This window comes from Bos javanicus, chromosome 18 (genome assembly GCF_032452875.1).
Source record: "Bos javanicus breed banteng chromosome 18, ARS-OSU_banteng_1.0, whole genome shotgun sequence".
Taxonomy (NCBI): domain Eukaryota; kingdom Metazoa; phylum Chordata; class Mammalia; order Artiodactyla; family Bovidae; genus Bos; species Bos javanicus.
This window is the reverse complement of record NC_083885.1, coordinates 55,070,901-55,091,689: the sequence shown is the minus strand read 5'-3', so window position 1 is coordinate 55,091,689 and position 20,789 is coordinate 55,070,901. Positions and strand designations below refer to the sequence as shown.

General features: G+C 40.9%; 1 protein-coding gene across 1 annotated transcript; it reads left to right on the top strand.

Moving 5' to 3' along the window:
• Positions 1–11,052: 11,052 nt before the first annotated feature.
• Positions 11,053–12,024, top strand: LOC133229878 (vomeronasal type-1 receptor 4-like). The gene has a single exon (XM_061386636.1). It carries the CDS (start codon positions 11,074–11,076, stop codon positions 12,022–12,024), a length of 951 nt encoding a protein of 316 aa, XP_061242620.1. The 5' UTR covers positions 11,053–11,073.
• The last annotated feature ends 8,765 nt before the right edge of the window (positions 12,025–20,789 follow it).

The following is a 20,789-nucleotide window of genomic DNA, read 5'->3' as shown; positions in this document are numbered from 1 at the left end:
TTCTCAGGGAGGCTCCCTTCTGCCTGTGGTGTAAATACTCCTCTTGTAGGGCCTATGCTATGCTATGCTAAGTCACTTCAGTCGTGTCCGACTGTGTGAACCCATAGACGGCAGCCACCAGGCTCCCCCATCCCTGGGATTCTCTAGGGAAGAACACTGGAGTGGGTTGCCATTTCCTTCTCCAATGCATGAAAGTGAAAAGTGATAGCGAAGTCGATCAGTCGTGTCCGACTCTCAGCGACCCCATGGACTGCAGCCTACCAGGCTCCTCCATCCATGGGATTTTCCAGGCAAGAGTACTAGAGTGGGGTGCCATTGCCTTCTCCGCCTGTAGGGCCTACACTGGCCGAATTCACTGCCTGTCTCAGAGACTCCTAAGGAGTTCCCAGAAAGACTCCTATTTGCTATCGATTTCAGCTGTTGTCTTCTTACTCCTGGAATATTTTTCTTATGTGGAACCAGCACCTATTTATGTCTTCCCACTAATGGACAGGAACATGCACCCTGCTATATCTGCCCCAGATATTTCTATTGCTCCTAACAATCAGACCCTCCCTATCCCACTAACTCATAAGCGACCCAGATGGGCAATTCAATTTATTCCTCTATTGATCAGTTTAGGAATAGCCGCTGGAAACAGAAAGGATTGGGACAGGGACTGCAGGACTCACAACCTGTTTAAATTACTACCAAAGCCTTTCTAAAGACCTCATTGACAGCCTAGAAGAAATAGCTACTAGCCTTATCACTACCCCAAACTAGTTAGATCCCCTGGCATACAGGGTCCTCCAAACAGAAGAGGGTTAGACCTCCTCACAGCAGAAACAGGAGGCCTATGTCTGTTTTTGGAGGAAGCCTGCCGCTTCTCCACCAACAAATTGGGTGTTGAAAGGAAGCAGCAAGAACTGTGACAAACGGCCTCGAGAACATGTCCACGTCTCAGTAAGTCATGGGAAAACTGACGGAGGAGTTGGAATTGGATGCCCTGGATCCCACCTTTCCTAGGTCTTCTCATTCTACTTACCCCCATTCTAACTTTTGGCCCGTTTTTAATGCGTCTTTTGCAAAATTTCTTCCGGACCGCTTACAAGCCTTCACCAACCGAACTATCCATGAGCTACTTCTATCTCGCTCAAATTATCAAAAACTTCGACCCCACACAAATCCCCTTGATCCACATTCCAGGCTTTTCTCATTTCCTCCTGCCCCCCACAATGCCTCTGTCCTGCAGGAAGCAGTTAGGGAAGACTGACCTTCGGCCCTTATCCTAAATCAAAAAGGCTGGAATGATAAGGCCTCCGTGGGAGCTCATGGTAGAAATGGCTCATGATGCTGACCTCGCAAACAAAGAATAAAATCACAGTGACCCTTGAGACTGACCAAACTGACCTGCTGACACCTACCTGCTCAAGGCTTTGGGACCACCAGATTGCAGACCTCTGGCAATGTGACCGCAGGACTCAGCTACAGGCTAAAAATTAACCATCCCTTCAGAGAATTTTTCATTTGCAGGGTATAAGAAAGACCCCATCAGAAAGGGAGGACGCTGGTTCTCCTCAAGGGCCAGTCACCCTCTCTTTTCCCTCTAATAAATTTCCCTTTTCTTTGGCTAACTGCCCAGCTCATTTTCATTTTCTTCACATTCGCCTTGCACTTAGAGGTGATTTAGTTTGAATTGCACACTAATCCTGTTTATGGTCTATTAGATCTATAGATCATCCTGTTTATGGCCTATTAGACATACAGTGTATATCTGCTTTAATCATTCAAGAAAAGGGTGAATTGGCCATAAGTAATGGAGAAGGGCATGGCAACCCACTACAGTATTGCTGGGAGAAATCCATGAACAGAGGAGCCTGTCAGGCTACCATCCATAGGACTGCAGCGTTGGGACACAACTGGAGCAACTTAGCATGCATGACCATAAGTATACAACGTCCTTTTTAAAGATAAAGATGCATGAATATTCAATCTGAGCCTGTTTTTCACTGCCCATGACCCAAAAGTGAGAAAGCAGCTTTTTAAACAGAGATTTTCATGCCATAAATCTGCAGGCATTTGGAGGCCCCAAGCGTTTTGCTGTAATTGCAGCGGAACAAAAATAATTTACAAGTTGTGTGTGTGTATTCAATGTATGGACAGAATTTTAATATGAGAAAGGCTCTTGCCTGCAGGAGCCCATGTGGCCATTTATCCATACAGACCTGGCAGTGGAAAGGAATTAAACTCTTGTTAGTCCTTGATCAAGGGGGGATGCAAGCCAGTGAGTGTAAGTCCCAAAGTCTTGTTCTTGGTTGGGACTGTTCTGGGTACATCCTACGTGATTTCTCAAAAGATTCCCTCTCCCCGCTCCCCTCAATTAGTATTGCACCATTGTTTTGTGGTGCTGGAGAAGACTCTTGAGAGTCCCTTGGACTGCAAGGAGATCCAACCAGTCCATCCTAAAGGAAATCAACTCTGAATGTTCATTGGAAGGACTGATGCTGAAGCTGAAGCTCCAATACTTTGGCCAATACTGCTGCAAAAAGCCAACTCATTGGAAAAGATCCTGATGCTGGGAAAGACTGAAGACAGGATGCGAAGAGGGAGACAGAGGAAGAGATGGTTGAGTAACATCACTGAGTCGATGGACCTGAGTTTGAGCAAGCTCTGGGAGATGGTGAAGGACAGGGAAGCCTGGTGTGCTGCAGTCCATGGGGTCATAAAGAGTCATACATGACTTAGCAACTAAATGACAACAACATTGGGCCAACAAGAATCAGGAAATCAAGCATCATCCTTCACTTCATTGTGTGTACGAAGACGGATTGTGGGTTAATGGCTTAGCGTTGAAACGCACTCTATGACCACTTACTGTGACGAGCTGTCATAAGTCTTGTGCTTTGATTTTTGCCATAGAAGCAAGTCAAGATAAAACTCTGAATTCTATACCCAGCACCACACACACACACACACACACACACACATGCACGCGTGCATACCCATGGCAGACAGGACCACATATTTAAGCAGTTACCCCTCCAATCGCCAACATTTTCTCTTCCATCTCCATCTCTTCTTCCGCATCTTGGGCAGCACAAATCATGCCTAATTCAGGAGTCAAAAGTTGAACATTCTTCGCAATGTAAGTTACTCCTCACTTTTCTTCAGCATCTGTGAATTTGTTGTTGGTTGGCAGGAAGCCTAACTGCTTGACTTGTGTGTTGATGTGGCATATTATGACTGGCTTGTACGTACCTGCTCATAAGTCATCTTACAAATAAACAAATAACCCAATTAAAAAATGGGCAGAGGGCCTCAACAGACATCTTTCCAAAGAAGACACACACATGCCACAGGAATAGGAAAAGGTGCCCAACATCACCAACCATCAGGAAAATGCCAATCAAAGCCACAATGAGCTATCATCTCACACCTCTGAGGATGGTTATTATCAAAAGGTCAAGTGATAAGAAGGATGGGTGAGGAGGTGGAGAGAAACAGGACCTTTGCACACAGTCTGTGGGTTGGCAGCTGTGAATCTGAAAGCAGCATTTTAGAAATGGGTCCTGTTTTGTTATTGAATCCTTAAGTGAACCATGCATACCAATTAGCAAGGGAGATGTTAAGAACAGTGATATTTTCAGTTCTCCTCCTCAACTTTCAGTGTTTGGAAAATCAACATAAAGAATGTAGCTAGCCATTCCTGGGTCCTTTCTTTAGTTTGGTCAAGTGATCTATGCTTCCTTTTAAATGATTTGGTCTTCAGTCGTCTGCCTTAATTGCTACAAGTGTGTGTCCATTGAAGCATAACTTTTGGTAGTCCATTCTGAAGGAGATCAGCCCTGGTATTTCTTTGGAAGGAATGATGCTAAAGCTGAAACTCCAGTACTTTGGCCACCTCGTTCGAAGGGTTGACTCATTGGAAAAGACTCTGATGCTGGGAGGGATTGGGGGCAGGAGGAGAAGGGGATGACAGAGGATGAGATGGCTGGATGGCATCACTGACTCGATGGACATGAGAAGAGTGAACTCCAGGAGCTGGTGATGGACAGGGAGGCCTGGTGTGCTGTGATTCATGGGGTTGCAAAGAGTCGGACACGACTGAGCGAGTGAACTGAACTGAACACAAATCAGGTTACCTTGACATCATGTTACCTCATCCAAGCCTGTCCTACGCACTGTACAAGTCAATAAATCGAGAGGTGAGATGTTAGGGCAAGAAACAGTGACTTTATTCAGAAATCCAGCAGACCAAGAAGATGGTAGACTAGTGTTCCAAAGAACCATCTTCTCTGAGTTAGAATTCAGGTTTCTCTTATACTAGAAGTGAAGGGGTTGAAATCCTGGATCTTGGATGTGTTAATTTCTTCCTTCCTGCAGCCTGTTTCATGGGCTTGGTCAGGAGGTTTCCTGTGAGCTAAAGAAAGGTATTTTAGCTTAAAGTTCATTACATGGGAGGCAGGGTTCGCAGAACTGGACTATTATGTATGTTGTTTAGTTGCTAAGTGGTGTCTAACTCTTTGTGACCCCACGGACTGTAGCTCACCTGGCTCCTTTGTCCATGGGATTTCCCAGGCAAGAATACTGGAGTGGGTTGTCATTTCCTTCTCCAGGGGGCTCTTCCTGACCTGAGGAGTTCATAATTAAATAATAATAGCAGCCAAAAATCTGACCAGTGCTCTTAAAGACACATATTTTCATGGTACCAAAGAAACATCAATTATTTCTAAGAGGGGAAAGAGTGTTTCTCAAAGTAGTGGGGACAAAATTGGTTTTAAAAAATGAACAAAAGGTATCCTTGTTGAAATAATACAGAAAGAAAATCTTCACGGTTCTGGATGTGAAAAGGGGTGCCATTCAAGATATGAGGTCACATATTACTGGGCAACTGATCCCATTAAGATGTTTCTTATTTTAAGTGCAAGTGGCTCTAAGTTACAGAGAAATATGTCTAATGTTTATGTTTTGGAAATGATCTTCTAGGGTCATTTTGTCAATTTTCTATTGATGTATAGTTGATTTACAATGCTGTGTTAATTTCTGTTGTACAGCAAAGTGATTCAGTTACACATGTATATTTTCTTTTAAAAATATTCGCCATTTTGGTTTATCATAGGATATTGAATATAGTTCTCGTGCTATCCAGTAGCACTTTGTTGCTATCCATTTTATATATAAAAGCTTACATCTGCTTACTTCATTTTGTATTATGGTTTGCAATCAAAGCCTAGTAGCTAGTAGCTCAGTCGTGTCTGACTCTTTGTGACCCCATGGACTGTAGCCTATCAGGCTCCTCTGTCCATGGGATTTTCCAGGCAAGAGTGCTGGAGTGGATTGCCATTTCCTTCTCCAGGGGATCTTCCCAACCCAGGAATCAAACCCAGGTCTCCCGCATTGCAGGCAGACGCTTTACCTTCTGAGCCACCAGGGAAGCCCCTAAAACTCTGGATCAACAGAAAAATGTCCATGAGACTGAACAAGAGCTGTGAGGTTGGGGGTGGAGGGCTCTGATGTGATGGTGGATGATGCACTTGAGATGCATAAATCAGAAATAAGATTCTAAAAGAAAAAAGAACAAAGAGAAGGAAAAAAAGAAAAAAAAGCAAGCTGTACCTTAGAAAACTCCAGTCATCCTGTGGTCAAGCAGAAGCCATGATGTAATCAGCTTTAAGCTTGGCAAAGCAATGACAAACGATAAGTTAAAGACTTCGAAATACTGAAATGACCTCACCAGAAACCATTGACTTTCCCACTCTGGGCCATGAACTCATACTTCCACAGTTATATCACTTACATCCATTCACTGATGATCTTTTTGAGTTGCGTTTCCAATACCTTGTTCCCACCTTGGGTGTCTTTGCAAGAAAGAAATGATTATCAATATTTTTGCTGCTAAATCCCATCTGGAGACGTTGGCACATGATTTTATGAGTCATTTTTGTTGCCCATGGCACCTCACATTATTACACAGAAGCACTCACAATGTCTATGTATAACTGGATCTTCAATAACCTCCAGAAAACCAAGACTCTCCCTGTTGGCTATTTATTCAACATCCATTTTCTCCTTTTGCCTTACTGTTTGACTTCTGAGATTTTGGAGGCAGTCCATTGTTTTTAGCAACATCCCAGGCTGAGAAAACTGACTTTTCCCAGCCTTCCCCGTGGTGGGATGGAAGTGTAATTAGATCATGGCAAATGACAGATACTGCATAAACAAATACTATTACATTCTTTCAAAGAAGTGCTGACTTGGCTGGCGTATGCTTTCAAGTCTTGGCCTTTCTTTTTCAGTAACTGAAACGTAGACACTTTAGTTAGAACTCTATCACTGAATATGGAGATAACAAGGGCACCCCCAGTGAATCTCCTGGTTCCAAGACAGCATAGCATTCTGTGCTCCCAGTGGTAATGGCTAGTTAAGTAAGTAAGTAAGTGTTAGCCGCTCAGTCGTGCCTGACTCTGCAACCCCATGGACTGCAGCCCAGCAGGTTCCTCTGTCCATGAGATTTTCCAGGCAAGGATACTGGAGTGGGTTGCCATTTCCTTCTCCAGAGGATCTTCCCAACCCAGGGATCGAACCCGGGTCTCCTGCACTGCAGGCAGATTCTTCACTGACTGAGCTACAAGGGAAGCCCATCTCACATTTTAATAAATTATAAAAAACAAACAAAAGTACCTCTGTCCCAGGACAGAGTAAGAGACCTATTGTGTGTTTTGGCCCATAGAAATTGTGGCACTCTGGGCCACAGAAAGAAGTCAAAAGAGCCCAATATCTATCAACTTGAGAATGAATGAAAAATGATGCTATAGTAATAAATTGGAATATGGAGCAACAGGAAAAATACATTAACTTCAGCTACCAATCTAAACTTCTATAATTCCACAAATATATCTTTGAGGTTAAAAAAGAATCCAAGTTCAATAACAATGTGTGTGTTAGTCAATCAATTGTGTCTGACTCTTTGTGACCCCATGGACTGTAGCCTGCCGGGCTCCTCTGTCCATGAAATTCTCCAGGCAAGAATACTGGAGTGGGTTGCCATTTCCTCCTCCAGGGGATCTTCCCGACCCAGGGATCAAACCCTGGTCTTCTGCATTGCAGGCAGATTCTTTACCGTCTGAGCTACCAGAATAAGACCACTGACAGAAAGTGAAACCGAATAGTATTTTCACAAAACACATGCAGGTTTTAAATTTGTAAGGAAAAGCAAAGGGATGATAAACAAAACAGAAAAAGCTGAAACCTAGAGCTGAGGATCTATAGTAAGGAATGGTGACTGTAGTTGATAATTTTGTATTGTGTACTTGAATCTGCTGAAAGAGTAGATCTTGTGTTCTCACCAAAAATAAAAGAAAAAAAAAGAAATACGCTATGTGTGGTGATCAATGTGTTGATTAACTTGATTGTGGGAATCAGGTCACAATGTATATGATTATCAAACCATCACACTGTACACTTTAAATACATTACAATTTTATTTTTCAATTATACCTCAATCAAGCTGGCGGGGGGGGGGGGAAAATACCCACAATGGTTAACCCTGGGGGGAAGAGAAGACTATGATGATTTATAGAAGCATACTCAAATGTTCAGAGTTATTGCTAATTTTCCATCTGTTAAGCTGTGTTGTATGTGTGTATGCATTCTTTTCCCATTTTTATATTTTACATACAAAGAAAGGGAAAAGACTCCGATGCTGGGAAAGATTGAACGCAGGAGGAGAAGGGGACGACAGAGGATGAGATGGTTGGATGGCATCACCATCTCACGGTGATGGACGTGAGTTTGAGCAAACTCCAGGAGACGGTGAAGGACAGGGAAGCCTGGCCCTGCTGCAGTCCATGGGGTCGCAGAGTCTGACACGACTCAGCGACTGAACAACAACATCTTACATGTTATGAATGAAATATTGAGCAGTACAACTTTTTATTTAAGATGTAAATAAAAAAACATTTAAATCTTATTCTGCGGCTTTAAAATGAGCACTAGAGAGACCTCCTTGGCAGTCCTATGGTTAAGACTCTGCCCTTCTGCAGGGGGCGTGGGTTTAATCCCTGATTGGGAACTAAGATGCTGCATCCCCTGAGAGGTGGCCAAGGAAAAAGGAAAGAAAAAAGGGAGTCCACAGCACACTCTGTATGTTATAATCTTGAGTGATGCCTGTGTTAGTTGGATTACGATAAAACTCACTGCGCTGCATTATGCTCGCCCTTTATAGAATGTAAAGGAGCTGAAACACACACAATGGACTCAGGAAGAAAAGTGAACGTGTCCTCTGAGGAGCTGCTCTGGAGGTCACCTTTTATCAGGTCCTAGGGGAATTTCCATCAGCGGAGTGGAAACTAACTTTGATCACTTGTGTAGATTCTGAAGTTTACTTTTTTGTTTACTTAATGATGTAGATCAACCTGGGAAAAGTACGTCCCCAGATCGTGCCTTTGCCCCCTTGTCAGTAAACCTAATAAGTTTACCAGGAGAATCATTTTGCATGTGGGAGAGCAATTTGCTGCCCCTCTGGGCGCATCAGGATGACCCCAACAGACAAGGTGCTAGAGACAGCAGGCGACAAGGGGGCCCGCTGGGAGGACACGCTCTGCCATCTGGTCCCTGATATACAGTCTTTGCGGGTCAGACCCGGCCTTTCCAAGGTGCTTCCACCTTCTTGGGGAATCTGACTGCTTTCCTTAAGGATCTAAGACACAGCCTCAAGAAAGAGACCGCGGTATGCAGACCTTTCCAGTATTCCCATCCCCCATCGGAAGCTTCCTTACTTTTTGTTTCAGATTTAATTTCCTGTTAATTTTCTGTTTGACAGAAATTATACTTCACCTTCTTCCTTACTTTATTGTCCCGTTTTCTCTTTTCTTCCATATATGCTGTTTTTACTTTCCTTTATTCTCTTGTTTCTGGGTATCTCATCGCTTTCCACTCTTATTTCATTGTCTCAGTTATGCTTCATTTAAAAACTGTATCAGATTTCTTCACTGTATTTTGACTTTGCAGTTTATTATTCACAATGATTTAAAAACTCCATACATTCCATGTATTGGCTATACCTCACCTTACTTATGTTTTCATTCTTTTTATTCTCTACACTTTATTTGCTTTTCATATACACTTGATATAATTTGATTCAGTGTCACTTTACTTCTTTTCTGTTTTTTGTAATTAAAAATTTTAATTGAAGTGTAGTTGATTTACCATGCTTCAGCTATATGGAAGAGTGACTCAGCTATACATATGTATATATATATATTCACATATATATATTTATTCTTTATCAAGTTCTTTTTCATTACAACTTATTATAAGATGTTGAATGAAGTTCCCTGTACTATGAAGCAGAACCTTGTTGTTTAGCTATTTAATATATAGTACGCATTTTATTTCTTTTTTAATCACCCGTTAATCTCACTTTTTACTGTATTGTCATAGATAATATACTTAATCTCAAATTATCATACCTTGTTTTCAAAATGCTTTATTCACAGACTAATTATAGCATTGTTTTTTAAGAGGTTTTACATGTTGTTATTGTATTCCTAGATTGAACAAATTTTTATATTTAAATGGTATCATTTTTTCAGATGTATTTTAAATTTCTTTTTACATTGGCATATAGAAATCCAAATGATCCTTACCCTCCCTTCCTTTCAGTAACCTTGAAAATCACTCTTTAAGAGTCTAATAAATAGGCCAATGATTTTATTGTTTTCCTAAAGTTTATATAATCTGTCAAAGATTAGATAGTGTCACTTTCTTTCCTACTATTATACATTTTACTTTCTTTAGTATAAAGTCCAGGAAAGAATCATAAAATCACCATGAAATATAGAAATGGTGATAGCAGATAATTTTACTTACAGCCAATCTCAGTGGAAAAGCTTTCAATATTGAACACTTACTATGACACTGTAGACATTGTAGCTATTATCATCAAGGTAAAAATATACCTTTTTCTTTCTATGTAATTAAATATCTTTATCATCATTATAGGTTGCATTTTATTACATGATCTGATGCATATATTAAAGCCATCCTACATGTCTTGTGCCTTTAGTAGTCTGGATAATCATGCAGATAAGGTTTCCGATGTTAAACTTAATATCCGTGTTTGAGAGAATTATTTGGTCAAATGCTTGATTCTTTTTACACGTGGTGGACACAATTTTCCAGTTATTTTGTGTAGCTCTGTATTTCCTTTGGTTCTTGAAACAGTTCTGTAACTGTGGTTTTCACATTATCTTTGTTCAGTGTTGCTACCAAGCTTATGCCAACCTCATAATGTGACTAACGGCATGTTCTCCCTTCTGCCCTTAGCAGTGGTTCACCAGTACGATTTGTATCTGATGTGTTTGGCATGCTTCAACACTGAGATGTTTGAGAATTCGTCTGGAACAATTTTTGCTACTGTTCAATTTTATAATGACAAGGATTGCATACTTATGCTTTTCTATTATTCCAGTATCTTTGTTTGGTAAGTTAGGTCTTCTAGAAAGTTGCCCACAAATTTCTTAAATTTCCAATAATCACAATATCGTGTTATTTTCTAATATTGACAACTTCTCCAGCACTCTCTTTAGAAAAATTTAATCTTGACATCATTTGTGCTTTCCCTAAGGGAAATGTTACAGTACCCCATAGATTTGTTGATTTTATGATTGTTCTGAAGGATCTAACTTTTCTATATGTTTTTACTTTCCATATGAAGTTTGTGATCAATTAACTTCTGCTTTTGCTTGTGTTGATTCCATTTATTTCTTTGTAGGATTAATTTGCTACTTCTTTGCTAGTGTCATTCTTTCTTCCTTCCTCCCTCCCCACATTTGAAATAGTCATTTGAATCCTATTCTCTTTACAAACCTAATTCTGTACTCTCAGACTTTTAAGAAACCCTGGAATTTAATCCCTGGAAATGACACATCTTGGCCTGAAACATGGAAGAGTTGAAACTACAAACTCCCTCTCCTTATGCTGAACCATCAGATACCATATTCTTTAAGAGGCTCTATTATTTATAATTTCAAAATATAATTGATTTTGCTTTCTTTGAAACCTGGCGAATCGAAGGAAAACATATAAAACAATATGAAGATAATGTTTTCAAGTGATGCAATCTTGGGGTTTTTCTTCATATCTCTGATTTGTATTGGGCTCATGGGGAACTTGGTGCTCTTCATACTATATATAGACACGTTCTTAACTCAGTCTTGCCTGAAAAAGCCCATTGATGTCGTATTCATACACCTGACCTTGGTCAATGTTTTGACTATCTTGTTCAAGTTGATACCAGACGTCATGCCATCCTTTGGAGAAAGATATTTTCTGGACGATGTTGGTTGTAAGACAACTTTGTACATATATAGAGTTACCCGGGGTCTTTCCATCTGTACTACTGCTTTCCTGAGTGTGTTCCAAGCTATCACCATCAATCCTCTTAACTCTAAGTGGGCGTGGCTTAGATCTAAACTCTCGATGTGCATTTACCCCTCTTTCCTTTTCTTCTGGGTCATCAACTTGCTCATCTATATCCACATCATTGAAACTGTAAGGGCAAGGAACAATTTCACAACTGCTGGTCTTGGGTATTATACCATATACTGTCAAAGCAACCAGTTGCAACACCGCTATTCAATGGCATTTTTGAATGCCATGGTGCTTCGAGATCTCCTCTTTGTGATCCTCATGATGTGGTCCAGCGTCTACATGGTGACCCTCCTCTACAAACACCGCCAGAGAGTCCAGCATATTCACAGCCTCAGCCTCTCTCTCCAGTCATCTCCTGAAATCAAAGCCACCCACACTATTCTTTTGCTGGTAGGTTGCTTTGTTTTCTTTTATTGCTTAAACAACTTTATGGCCTTCTACTTGCTTTATTTACCCACGAAAAAACCGGAAATGGAGAGAATTACTGGGATAATTTCCTCCTGCTACCCATCCCTGTGCCCTTTTGTGCTGATGAAAAATAAAATTTCCAAAATGACTTCCTTCCTTTCACGGGGGACAATTACCTTTTCTCAAAGAACATTTAGTAGATGATCTGATGCTTGTATCTTTCCACAACAGAGCACTCTCCAGCATGGACTGTTGAGCACTTAATTTGGGGTTAGTATAATTCCCATTGAGGTGGAAACTTAGAAATACCCTCGCATTTGAAATCTTCCAATGAAGAAGAGTACATAAATGTGAAATTAATAATTTTCATATTGATTCCTTAGTTAAATTATACTATTATGTATAAATTAAAAGTATTGTAAATATGTCATTGAAACTAACTTTACCTGCTTGGTTTTGCTGTTTTCTGAAATGTGGCTGCTTAGAAATTTAAAATTACATGGTGATTGAGTTAATTTCTATTCAACACTGTTACTCTGGGAAAAGTCATTTATGTATTCATTAAACATATAATTGCATGGTTTACTTTTTCCCAGCACTATTTTAGAGGTTGGGCATATGTTGATGAGTAACATAGGCCATATAGAGAATATTTATAGTATAGGAAAAGTATAAGGGTGTATGACAGAGCTTTAGAAAGACAGCAGGTTAGGAGAGCTGAGAAGGATAGGAATTTTACTCTTTTGCGTAGTTAAATGCCAGTGTTTGCTTTTCAACGTCTGCATATATTTATACATAATAATAGCTCCACTTATGTTATTGTGCGTGTATCATACTTCAATCCAATCTCTTATGAGAATTTTAATGAAATGTGTTCCTTCATTTTCAATAACTTTTCTTCAGGAAACAAGGCCCTTTGCGGAGTACTACACTATATTTGTTTTAAATAAATATAATTTGGCGAACTATTTCCTCAGCATCTGTTTATCATTTTCAGATTCTGCAATTTTGAGGTCTTTTATTTAATTCACTGTTCCATTTAAGTACCCAGAGATATGTAAGTGAAACGGTAACTTAAAATTTTGCATAATGACTTTTCATCATGGCTGATGGATTCTACATCGTCCAGACATCAGATTCTTCAGCTGAACCCTTTTCGTTCAGTGGGTCACTTATATTTTATTTCCAGCTTCCCATGGTGCAGACAAGATATCAAACACCACGTTGATGGGTGCTTTTCCTCTGAAGAGATTTCGTTTTCTCCATGAGCTTTAAAATTAGTGCTTCATCCTTAAAGTCTCATAGGGTTTAAACTCTCTATGTAGTTTAAAATAGGTGTGTTTTTCATTGCTGCTTCTGATAGCCAGGAAGTTAGCTGAGAGTAACCGAGAAGCGGCCTGCTGCTGCTAAGTTGCTTCGGTCGTGTCCGACTCTGTGCGACCCCATAGACGGCAGCCCACCAGGCTCCTCCGTCCCTGGGATTCTCCAGGCAAGAACACTGGAGTGGGGTGCCATTTCCTTCTCCAATGCATGAAAGTGAAATGTGAAAGTGAAGTTGCTCAGCCGTGTCCGACTCTACGCGACCCCATGGACTGCAGCCTACCAGGCTCCTCCGTCATGGGATTTTCCAGGCAAGAGCACTGGAGTGGGTTGCCATTGCCGTCTCCCGAAAAGCGGCCTAATAGCCGCCGAATCCCACCAAGCAATTTACCAGCCCTGCCCCTAATATTGGAGAAGGAAATGGCAACCCACTCCAGTATTCTTGCCTGGGGAGTCCCAGGGACAAAGGAGCCTGGTGGGCTGCCGTCTATGGGGTCGCACAGAGTCGGACAAGACTGAAGAGACTTAGCAGCAGCCGCAGCAGCCCCTAATATGTTCCCACCAGTTCTCAAAAAAGTCAGGGGCAAGTAAAAAAACAAAACAAAACAAAACAAAAACCCACCTGGAGAATGGTGGACCTTCCCTCCTCAGCACATGCACACACTTCACACCATTCTGTACTAAAGCAAGCTTGGTGGCCATTGGACTCACTACTTATAAATATTCTATGAATACTGAATACATGCATCTAATTGTAACAGACTGAATCATGAGAAGGACATGCACGGTAGAGCATCTTGGTATATAACCTGCAACTGTCAATCAAGGCTGTCAATCAGCGACACTCCCCCCCTCCCCCCCAGATTATTCAAATGATCCTGCCTTAAAACCTCGGTGACCCAGGGCCGTTTGCCTCCCTTTGCCTGGCCTACCTCTCTCTTGAGGTGTCCTCTCTTTCTTTGTTTGTGTGGGCTCAGTCGCTCAGTCCTGTCTGACTCTTTGCCGCCTGTTCTTTCTTTCCTTATAGTTAGTAAACTTTCTTGCTAGGGTAAGACCTTAGATTCTTCCTTGCGTCCTTACCAAGAACTGAGGCCCACAGGAGGGAGGGTCTCCAGACCCTCCTTCCACTAACACTTCTAACCAAGATGTGGTTTGGACATGCGTGTCAGATGAACTTCAAGTTAGGAAGTTGTCTTCCATTTTTAAATGATGGTCTCTTCTCCACCAGCTGTGTTATATCTCTGTGGAATTGTTACCCTCATTTAGCACAAGTGTTATTCCTCCTTAAAGGTCTCCACACCCTTTCTGTGACTTGTCTCCATTATAGTGCTTACCTCTTTGGTCATCACAATGTGATATTTTTGTCTTTGGCTTTGATCTACCAAACTCAACTGAGCATCTGGCATCTTCATGTATCTACTAATTTTTTCCTTAATTTTTGTAATGAAATTAACATGCCAACGATTATGCCCTGCTATGAATTTTCAAAATAGACACAGCCAATGTAACCAGCACCCAGATCAAGAAACAGAACACTCATGCTCCCAGAAACCTTGGCATGCCCCTTCCCAGTCATTACCCGATAAGGGTAGCTACTAACTATCTGGAACTAATAACACCATCTACTGTAACATTTTTAGGTTAAATTCTCCTCATTTATTCTATAAACTTTTTTTTTTAAGCTGTATTTGAGTCTTTTCAAATACTACCTTAGATGGAATTCCATTCGGTGTCTTGGTTCCACCATGTGCATCAGCAAATCTCACCCCACATGCAACCCCAGAACTTTGGTTCCCATTATATTGTGTCTGGTTCTGCTTCCCTGGAGATAACACCTAAGGTCAATAAATTCTAAATGTAACTCTGAAGGTTTCAAAGTATTCTGTACTATCAAAACAAATAGTTTTTTGGACTTCCGTGGTGGTCCAGTGGATAGGAATCTGCCTGACTGCCAATGCAGGAGACACAGGTTTGATCCCTGGTTCCGGAAGAATCCACAGGCCTCTGGACAACTAAGCCTGTGTGCCACCTCTATTGAACCTGCGCTCTAGAGCCGGAGAGCTGCAGCTGCTGAGCCCATGTGTCCTAGAGCGCACTCCCCACAGCTACAGAAGCAACTGCAGTGAGAAGCCCTCATTGGGCAACTAGAGAAAGTCCACACACAGCAACAAAGACCCAGCACAGCCAAAATAAATAAATATTAGAAACAGATTGCTGTCTTCCTAAAAAAGCAAGCAAAAACCCAAATGGTTTCTTGGCAAAGGGCAGTATTTTTACTTATTAATCCCCAACAACACCATTGAAAAATATTTAACTTGGCTTTATTTTTGTTGCAAAATATGATAAATCCTCCAAAAGTAGAATTCCAATCATCAGAACTGAAAATTTTACTGAACAGTCTCTTGAAACTGGTTTACTTTTCAATCCATGACACAAAACTTTCTCAACAGTGGCTAAGTTAAATTGTATGCATCAAAAAAAAATAAATAAATTGTATGCATCAGGCAACAGGCAGCTTTGCCATAAAAGCAGCAAAGTTGCTTACAACTAAAACAATTTTTTGTTTATATTTTCTTGGCTCATTTAAATTATATCTACTAAGTGAGTAAAGTGAAACAAAGATAAATAGCATATGATAATGTGGATGTAGAATCTAAAAAAAGTGATACAAATGAATTCATTTACAAAAGAGAAACAGACTCACAGACATAGAAAGCAAACTTGCCGTTACCAAAGGGGAAAGGTAGGGGGAGGGATAAATCAGGGTGTTGAGATTAGCATATATACACCACTCTACATAAAATGATAATCAACAAGGACCTATTGTATAGAACATTAACTCTACTATACATACATACATATATAAAAAATATATATATAACTGAATCACTTTGCTGTTAACAGCTTAAACATAGCATTGTAAATCAGCTATCTCCAAAGCAAAACAAAAATTAAATAAAAAATCATATTACACCTTAAAGCTGGAAGGTATTAATTATGTATGCTTTAAAAATACAGATAACATAAACAGTACAGAAAACTTTGGTGGAATATACATTTTTGTCTCAATACACTATCTAAATAAATCTATTTTCTTAAAATGAGACTATTAATCTCAAAATTATTTAAAATCAGCAATGCAAAAAATAGTATTAAACATATCTTTCTAAGAGACAAATAGCACAAGTAAAGTAAACATTTTGGCATTAAGTGTTTTCATTTGGTGGGGCATAAGATGTTGCATAGAGAAAACTTTAAATCTATTGTAAGCAGCCCACTATTACCCAGCAATTATTCACTTCTGATTTCTTATTAGTGGTGCCCTGAAAGTAAATATTTTCGTGGATGGACTTTTATATTTTACCTGTTGGTGCAGACTACTTTTTTTTTTTTTTTTGGTGTAGACTACTCTTGACATGACAAATAGACTAGGAGGCATTTGTTTCTCCAGCAAGTATGGATTAATTTGGGACCATGCAACCATGGCGAGTCATGATAAGTTCTCGAATGGCAGGGAAAGTAGAGTACTTTCTAGAGAGGAAAAAGAAGTTGGTGTGGGGAGCGGGGGGTGGGCTACAGTCAACAAAGACTCTGCTGCTTTCATTGGCTGAGTCTTTACCTTTTTTTCTCATTGGGCTCTGCTATCTTTTTAGGGTGTGAGAGAGTCCCCTTCAGGTCCCCCGACTCTATTTAGTTGAGGTTGCTGTTTATTCTTTGTAACATTTCCCATTTTGATCAAGATCTTCCTTGGCTCTTGATGGATGGATGGATGAGAGGTAGAAACGTCTAGCTATGAAGTAAATATATATCCTAGGGATGTCATGTACAGCCTGGCAACTCTTATCAATAAGATTATACTGTACATTTGAATATTGCTGTGCTGTGTTTAGTCGCTCAGTCGTGTCCAACTCTTTGCAACACTATGAACTGCAGCCCACTAGGCTCCTTTGTCTATGGGATTTTCCAGGCAAGAATACTGGAGTGGGTTGCCATGCCCTTCCTTCTCCAGGGGATCTTTGTGACCTAGGGATTGAACCCACATCTCCTACATTGCAGGTGGATTCTTCACCTGTTGAGCCATCAGGGAAGCCCACTGGCAGATATCTAGAAACCAAATAATTTAAAAGGAAATATAAATAGATCATTTGACCAAACTAAAGAAAGAACACAGAGATGGTTAGCTACATTCTTTATGTTGACTTTCCAAATACTAAATGTTGAGGAGAACTGAAAATATCATTGTTCTTAACATCTCATTTGTTAATTGGTATACATGGTTCACTTTAGAATCCAGCGACAAAATTGGACCCATTTCTAGATGTTACTTTCAGATTCACAGCTGCCAACCCACAGACTGTGTGCAAAGGTCTCCATTCTTCCACCCCCTCAACAATCCTTCTTATCTCTGACCATTTGATAATGGCTGTCCTCAGAGGTGTGAGCTGATAGCTCATTGTGGTTTTGATTGGCATTTTTCTGATGGTTAGTGATGTTGAGTACCTTTTCTTGTTCCTGTTGTCATGTGTATGTCTTCTTTGGAAAGATGTCTATTGAGGTCCTCTGCCCATTTTTTAATTGGGTTATTTGTTTATTTGTAAGAAGCCTTTGACTGTGTGTATCACAATAAACTGTGGAAAATTCTGAAAGAGATGGGAATACCAGACCACCTGACCTGCCTCTTGAGAAACCTATATGCAGGTCAGAAAGCAACAGTTAGAACTGGACATGGAACAACAGACTGGTTCCAAATAGGAAAAGGAGGACGTCAAGGCTGTATATTGTCACCCTGCTTATTTAATTTATATGCAGAGTACATCATGAGAAACACTGGGCTGGAAGAACCACAAGCTGGAATCAAGATTGCAGGGAGAAATATCAATAATCTCAGATATGCAGATGACACTACTTTCATAGCAGAATGTGAGGAGGAACTAAAAAGCCTCTTGATAAAAGTGAAAGAGGAGAGTGAAAAAGTTGGCTTAAAGCTCAACATTCAGAAAACGAAGATCATGGCATCTGGTCCCATCACTTTATGGGCAATAGATGGGGAAACAGTGGAAACAGTGTCAGACTTTTTCTGGGCTCCAAAATCACTGCAGATGGTGACTGCAGCCATGAAATTAAAAGACACTTTACTCCTTGGAAGGAAGTTATGACCAACCTAGATAGCATATTGAAAAGCAGAGACATTACTTTGCCAACAAAGGTCTGTCTAGTCAAGGCTCTGGTTTTTCCAGTGGTCATGTTGGATGTGAGAGTTGGACTGTGAAGAAAGCTGAGTGCTGAAGAATTGATGCTTTTGAACTGTGGTGTTGGAGTAGACTCTTGAGAGTCCCTTGGCCTGCAAGGAGATCCAACCGGTCCATTCTGAAGATCAGCCCTGGGTGTTCTTTGGAAGGACTGATGCTAAAGCTGAAACTCATGTGAAGAGTTGACTCATTGGAAAAGACTCTGATGCTGGGAGGGATTGGGGGCAGGAGGAGAAGGGGACGACAGAGGATGAGATGGCTGGATGGCATCACTGACTCAATGGACGTGAGTCTGAGTGAACTCCGGGAGTTGGTGATGGACAGGGAGGCCTGGCATGCTGCAATTCATGGGGTTGCAAAGAATCACACGACTGAGCCACTGAACTGACTGACTGACTGAAGATGACTTATAAGCAGGTACATACAAGCCAGTCATAATATGCCACATCAACACACAATTCTTATAAAAACAAGTCAGGGAGTCAGTTTTTCTACCAACTAACAACAAATTCACAGATGCTGAAGAAAAGTGAGGAATAATTTACATCAGGATGGATGTTCTACTTTTGACTCTTGCATTAGGCATGATCTGTGCTGCCCAAGATGAAGGAGACATAGACCTGGAAAGGAATATGTGGGCACTTGGGAGGTAACTGTTTAAATATATGTGGCATTGTCTGCTGTGGACATGCAGGTGTATGTGTGTGTAGTGTTGGGTATAAAATTCAGAGTTTTATCTTGACTTGCCTCTATGGCAAAAATCAAAGCACTAGATTTGTGATTGAGCTCATCATGGCTTCCCTAGTAGCTCAGCTGGTAAGACCCAGGTTTGATTCCTGGGTCAGGAAGATCCCCTGGAGAAGGGATAGGCTACCCACTCCAGTATTCTTGGGCTTTCCTGGTGGCTCAGCTGGTGAAGAATCCTTCTGCAAGGCGGGAGACCTGGCTTTGATCCCTGGGTTGGGAAGATCCCCTGGAGAAGGGAAAAGCTACCCACTCAAGTATTCTGGCCTGGAGAATTCCATGGAGTGTATAGTCCATGGGGTCACAAAGAGTCGGACAGGACTGAGTGACTTTCACTTTCACTTTCATCATAGTAAGTGGTGATGGAGTTTCAACTCTAAGCCACTAACTCACAATCCTTCATCCTATAGGAGCTTCCCGGTGGCTCAGTGGTAAAGAATCTGCCTGCCAATGCAGGAGACATAGGTTTAATCCCTGGGTCAGAAAGATTCCATGGAGAAGGAAATGGCAACCCACTCCAGTATTCTTGCTTGGAAAATCCCATAGACAAAGGAGCCTAGTGGGTTGCGGTTCGTAGTGTTGCAAAGAGTTGGGCATGACTGAGCATGCGTGCATGCAAATTCCATTCTACATGTAAGTGTAGAATCTTGCTTAATTTCCTGATCCTTGTTGTATTTTTAGCTTTGCTCCTGAGTAATGCAATGAAACAAAGTCTTTTCTTATTCCATGGTTGGGGTTGAGGAGTTTCCTGTAAAGAGGTGTGCACAGAGCAAAGGGTTTCCTAATATGAGTCAATATAAATGTTCTTTTTAGTGGGCTGGAAACTGGAGTACCATTTACTTGGCTGCAAACATGGTAAGTGTTTACCATAAAAACATGGTAAGTGAAAATGGATTACTTAAGAATGGACTTCTGTTATATTATCGTGTCATCCAATGGTGATCTCAGAATCACCTTTTATCGAAGGTGGGTAGTTCATTGCAGAGAGCAAAATGCAAAATAGTTTCAAGAGGCAAGAAGAGATAGAAACACACAGCTATGAAGGTCTGGAAACAAGGAAGATAGCTTTTGGGTTGAGATTTTCATTTTTCAGACTGAGAATCAGTGTGTGTGAGGACAAATGTGCAAAGATGCCAAAATGGGAAATCACATAGTCTGTTTTTGTCAACATTGAGTTCTTCCTTATGACTGGCCAGACAGTATGGAGACAGAAATTGAAGCATGAGTTATGCTGTGAGAGGGACATAGGATATTATGAGAATAACCATGGAGAGCTTCATTCATGTGAAGAAAACTCTTGTGGGTTTGAACAGAGGATTGAGACAATGTGGAAATCAAAAGAGAAACCCAGAAGGAGAACAAGGAAAGGCTATTGTTCAGAGCTGGCTCTAGCAAGGGAGTCAGCCACCATCACCAGCATTTAGCAGAGACTCAAAGGCAGGCAGAGTGGGAGAGCTCCTTAAAAGAAAAATAGGGAAGGCTTCAGGTAAGCCATGATGGGAGGCTGTTGGCCTGGGGCACTAAAATGGGTCAGCAGGTGAACTAGAAGGGGAGGGGGGTGAATATCTGGCTTTCTCCAGTTGGTACTAAGTGGGAAGTCAAGGAAAAAATGATCAAATTATTAATCAAATCCTGGCAGTTTGGGGCCAATTATTC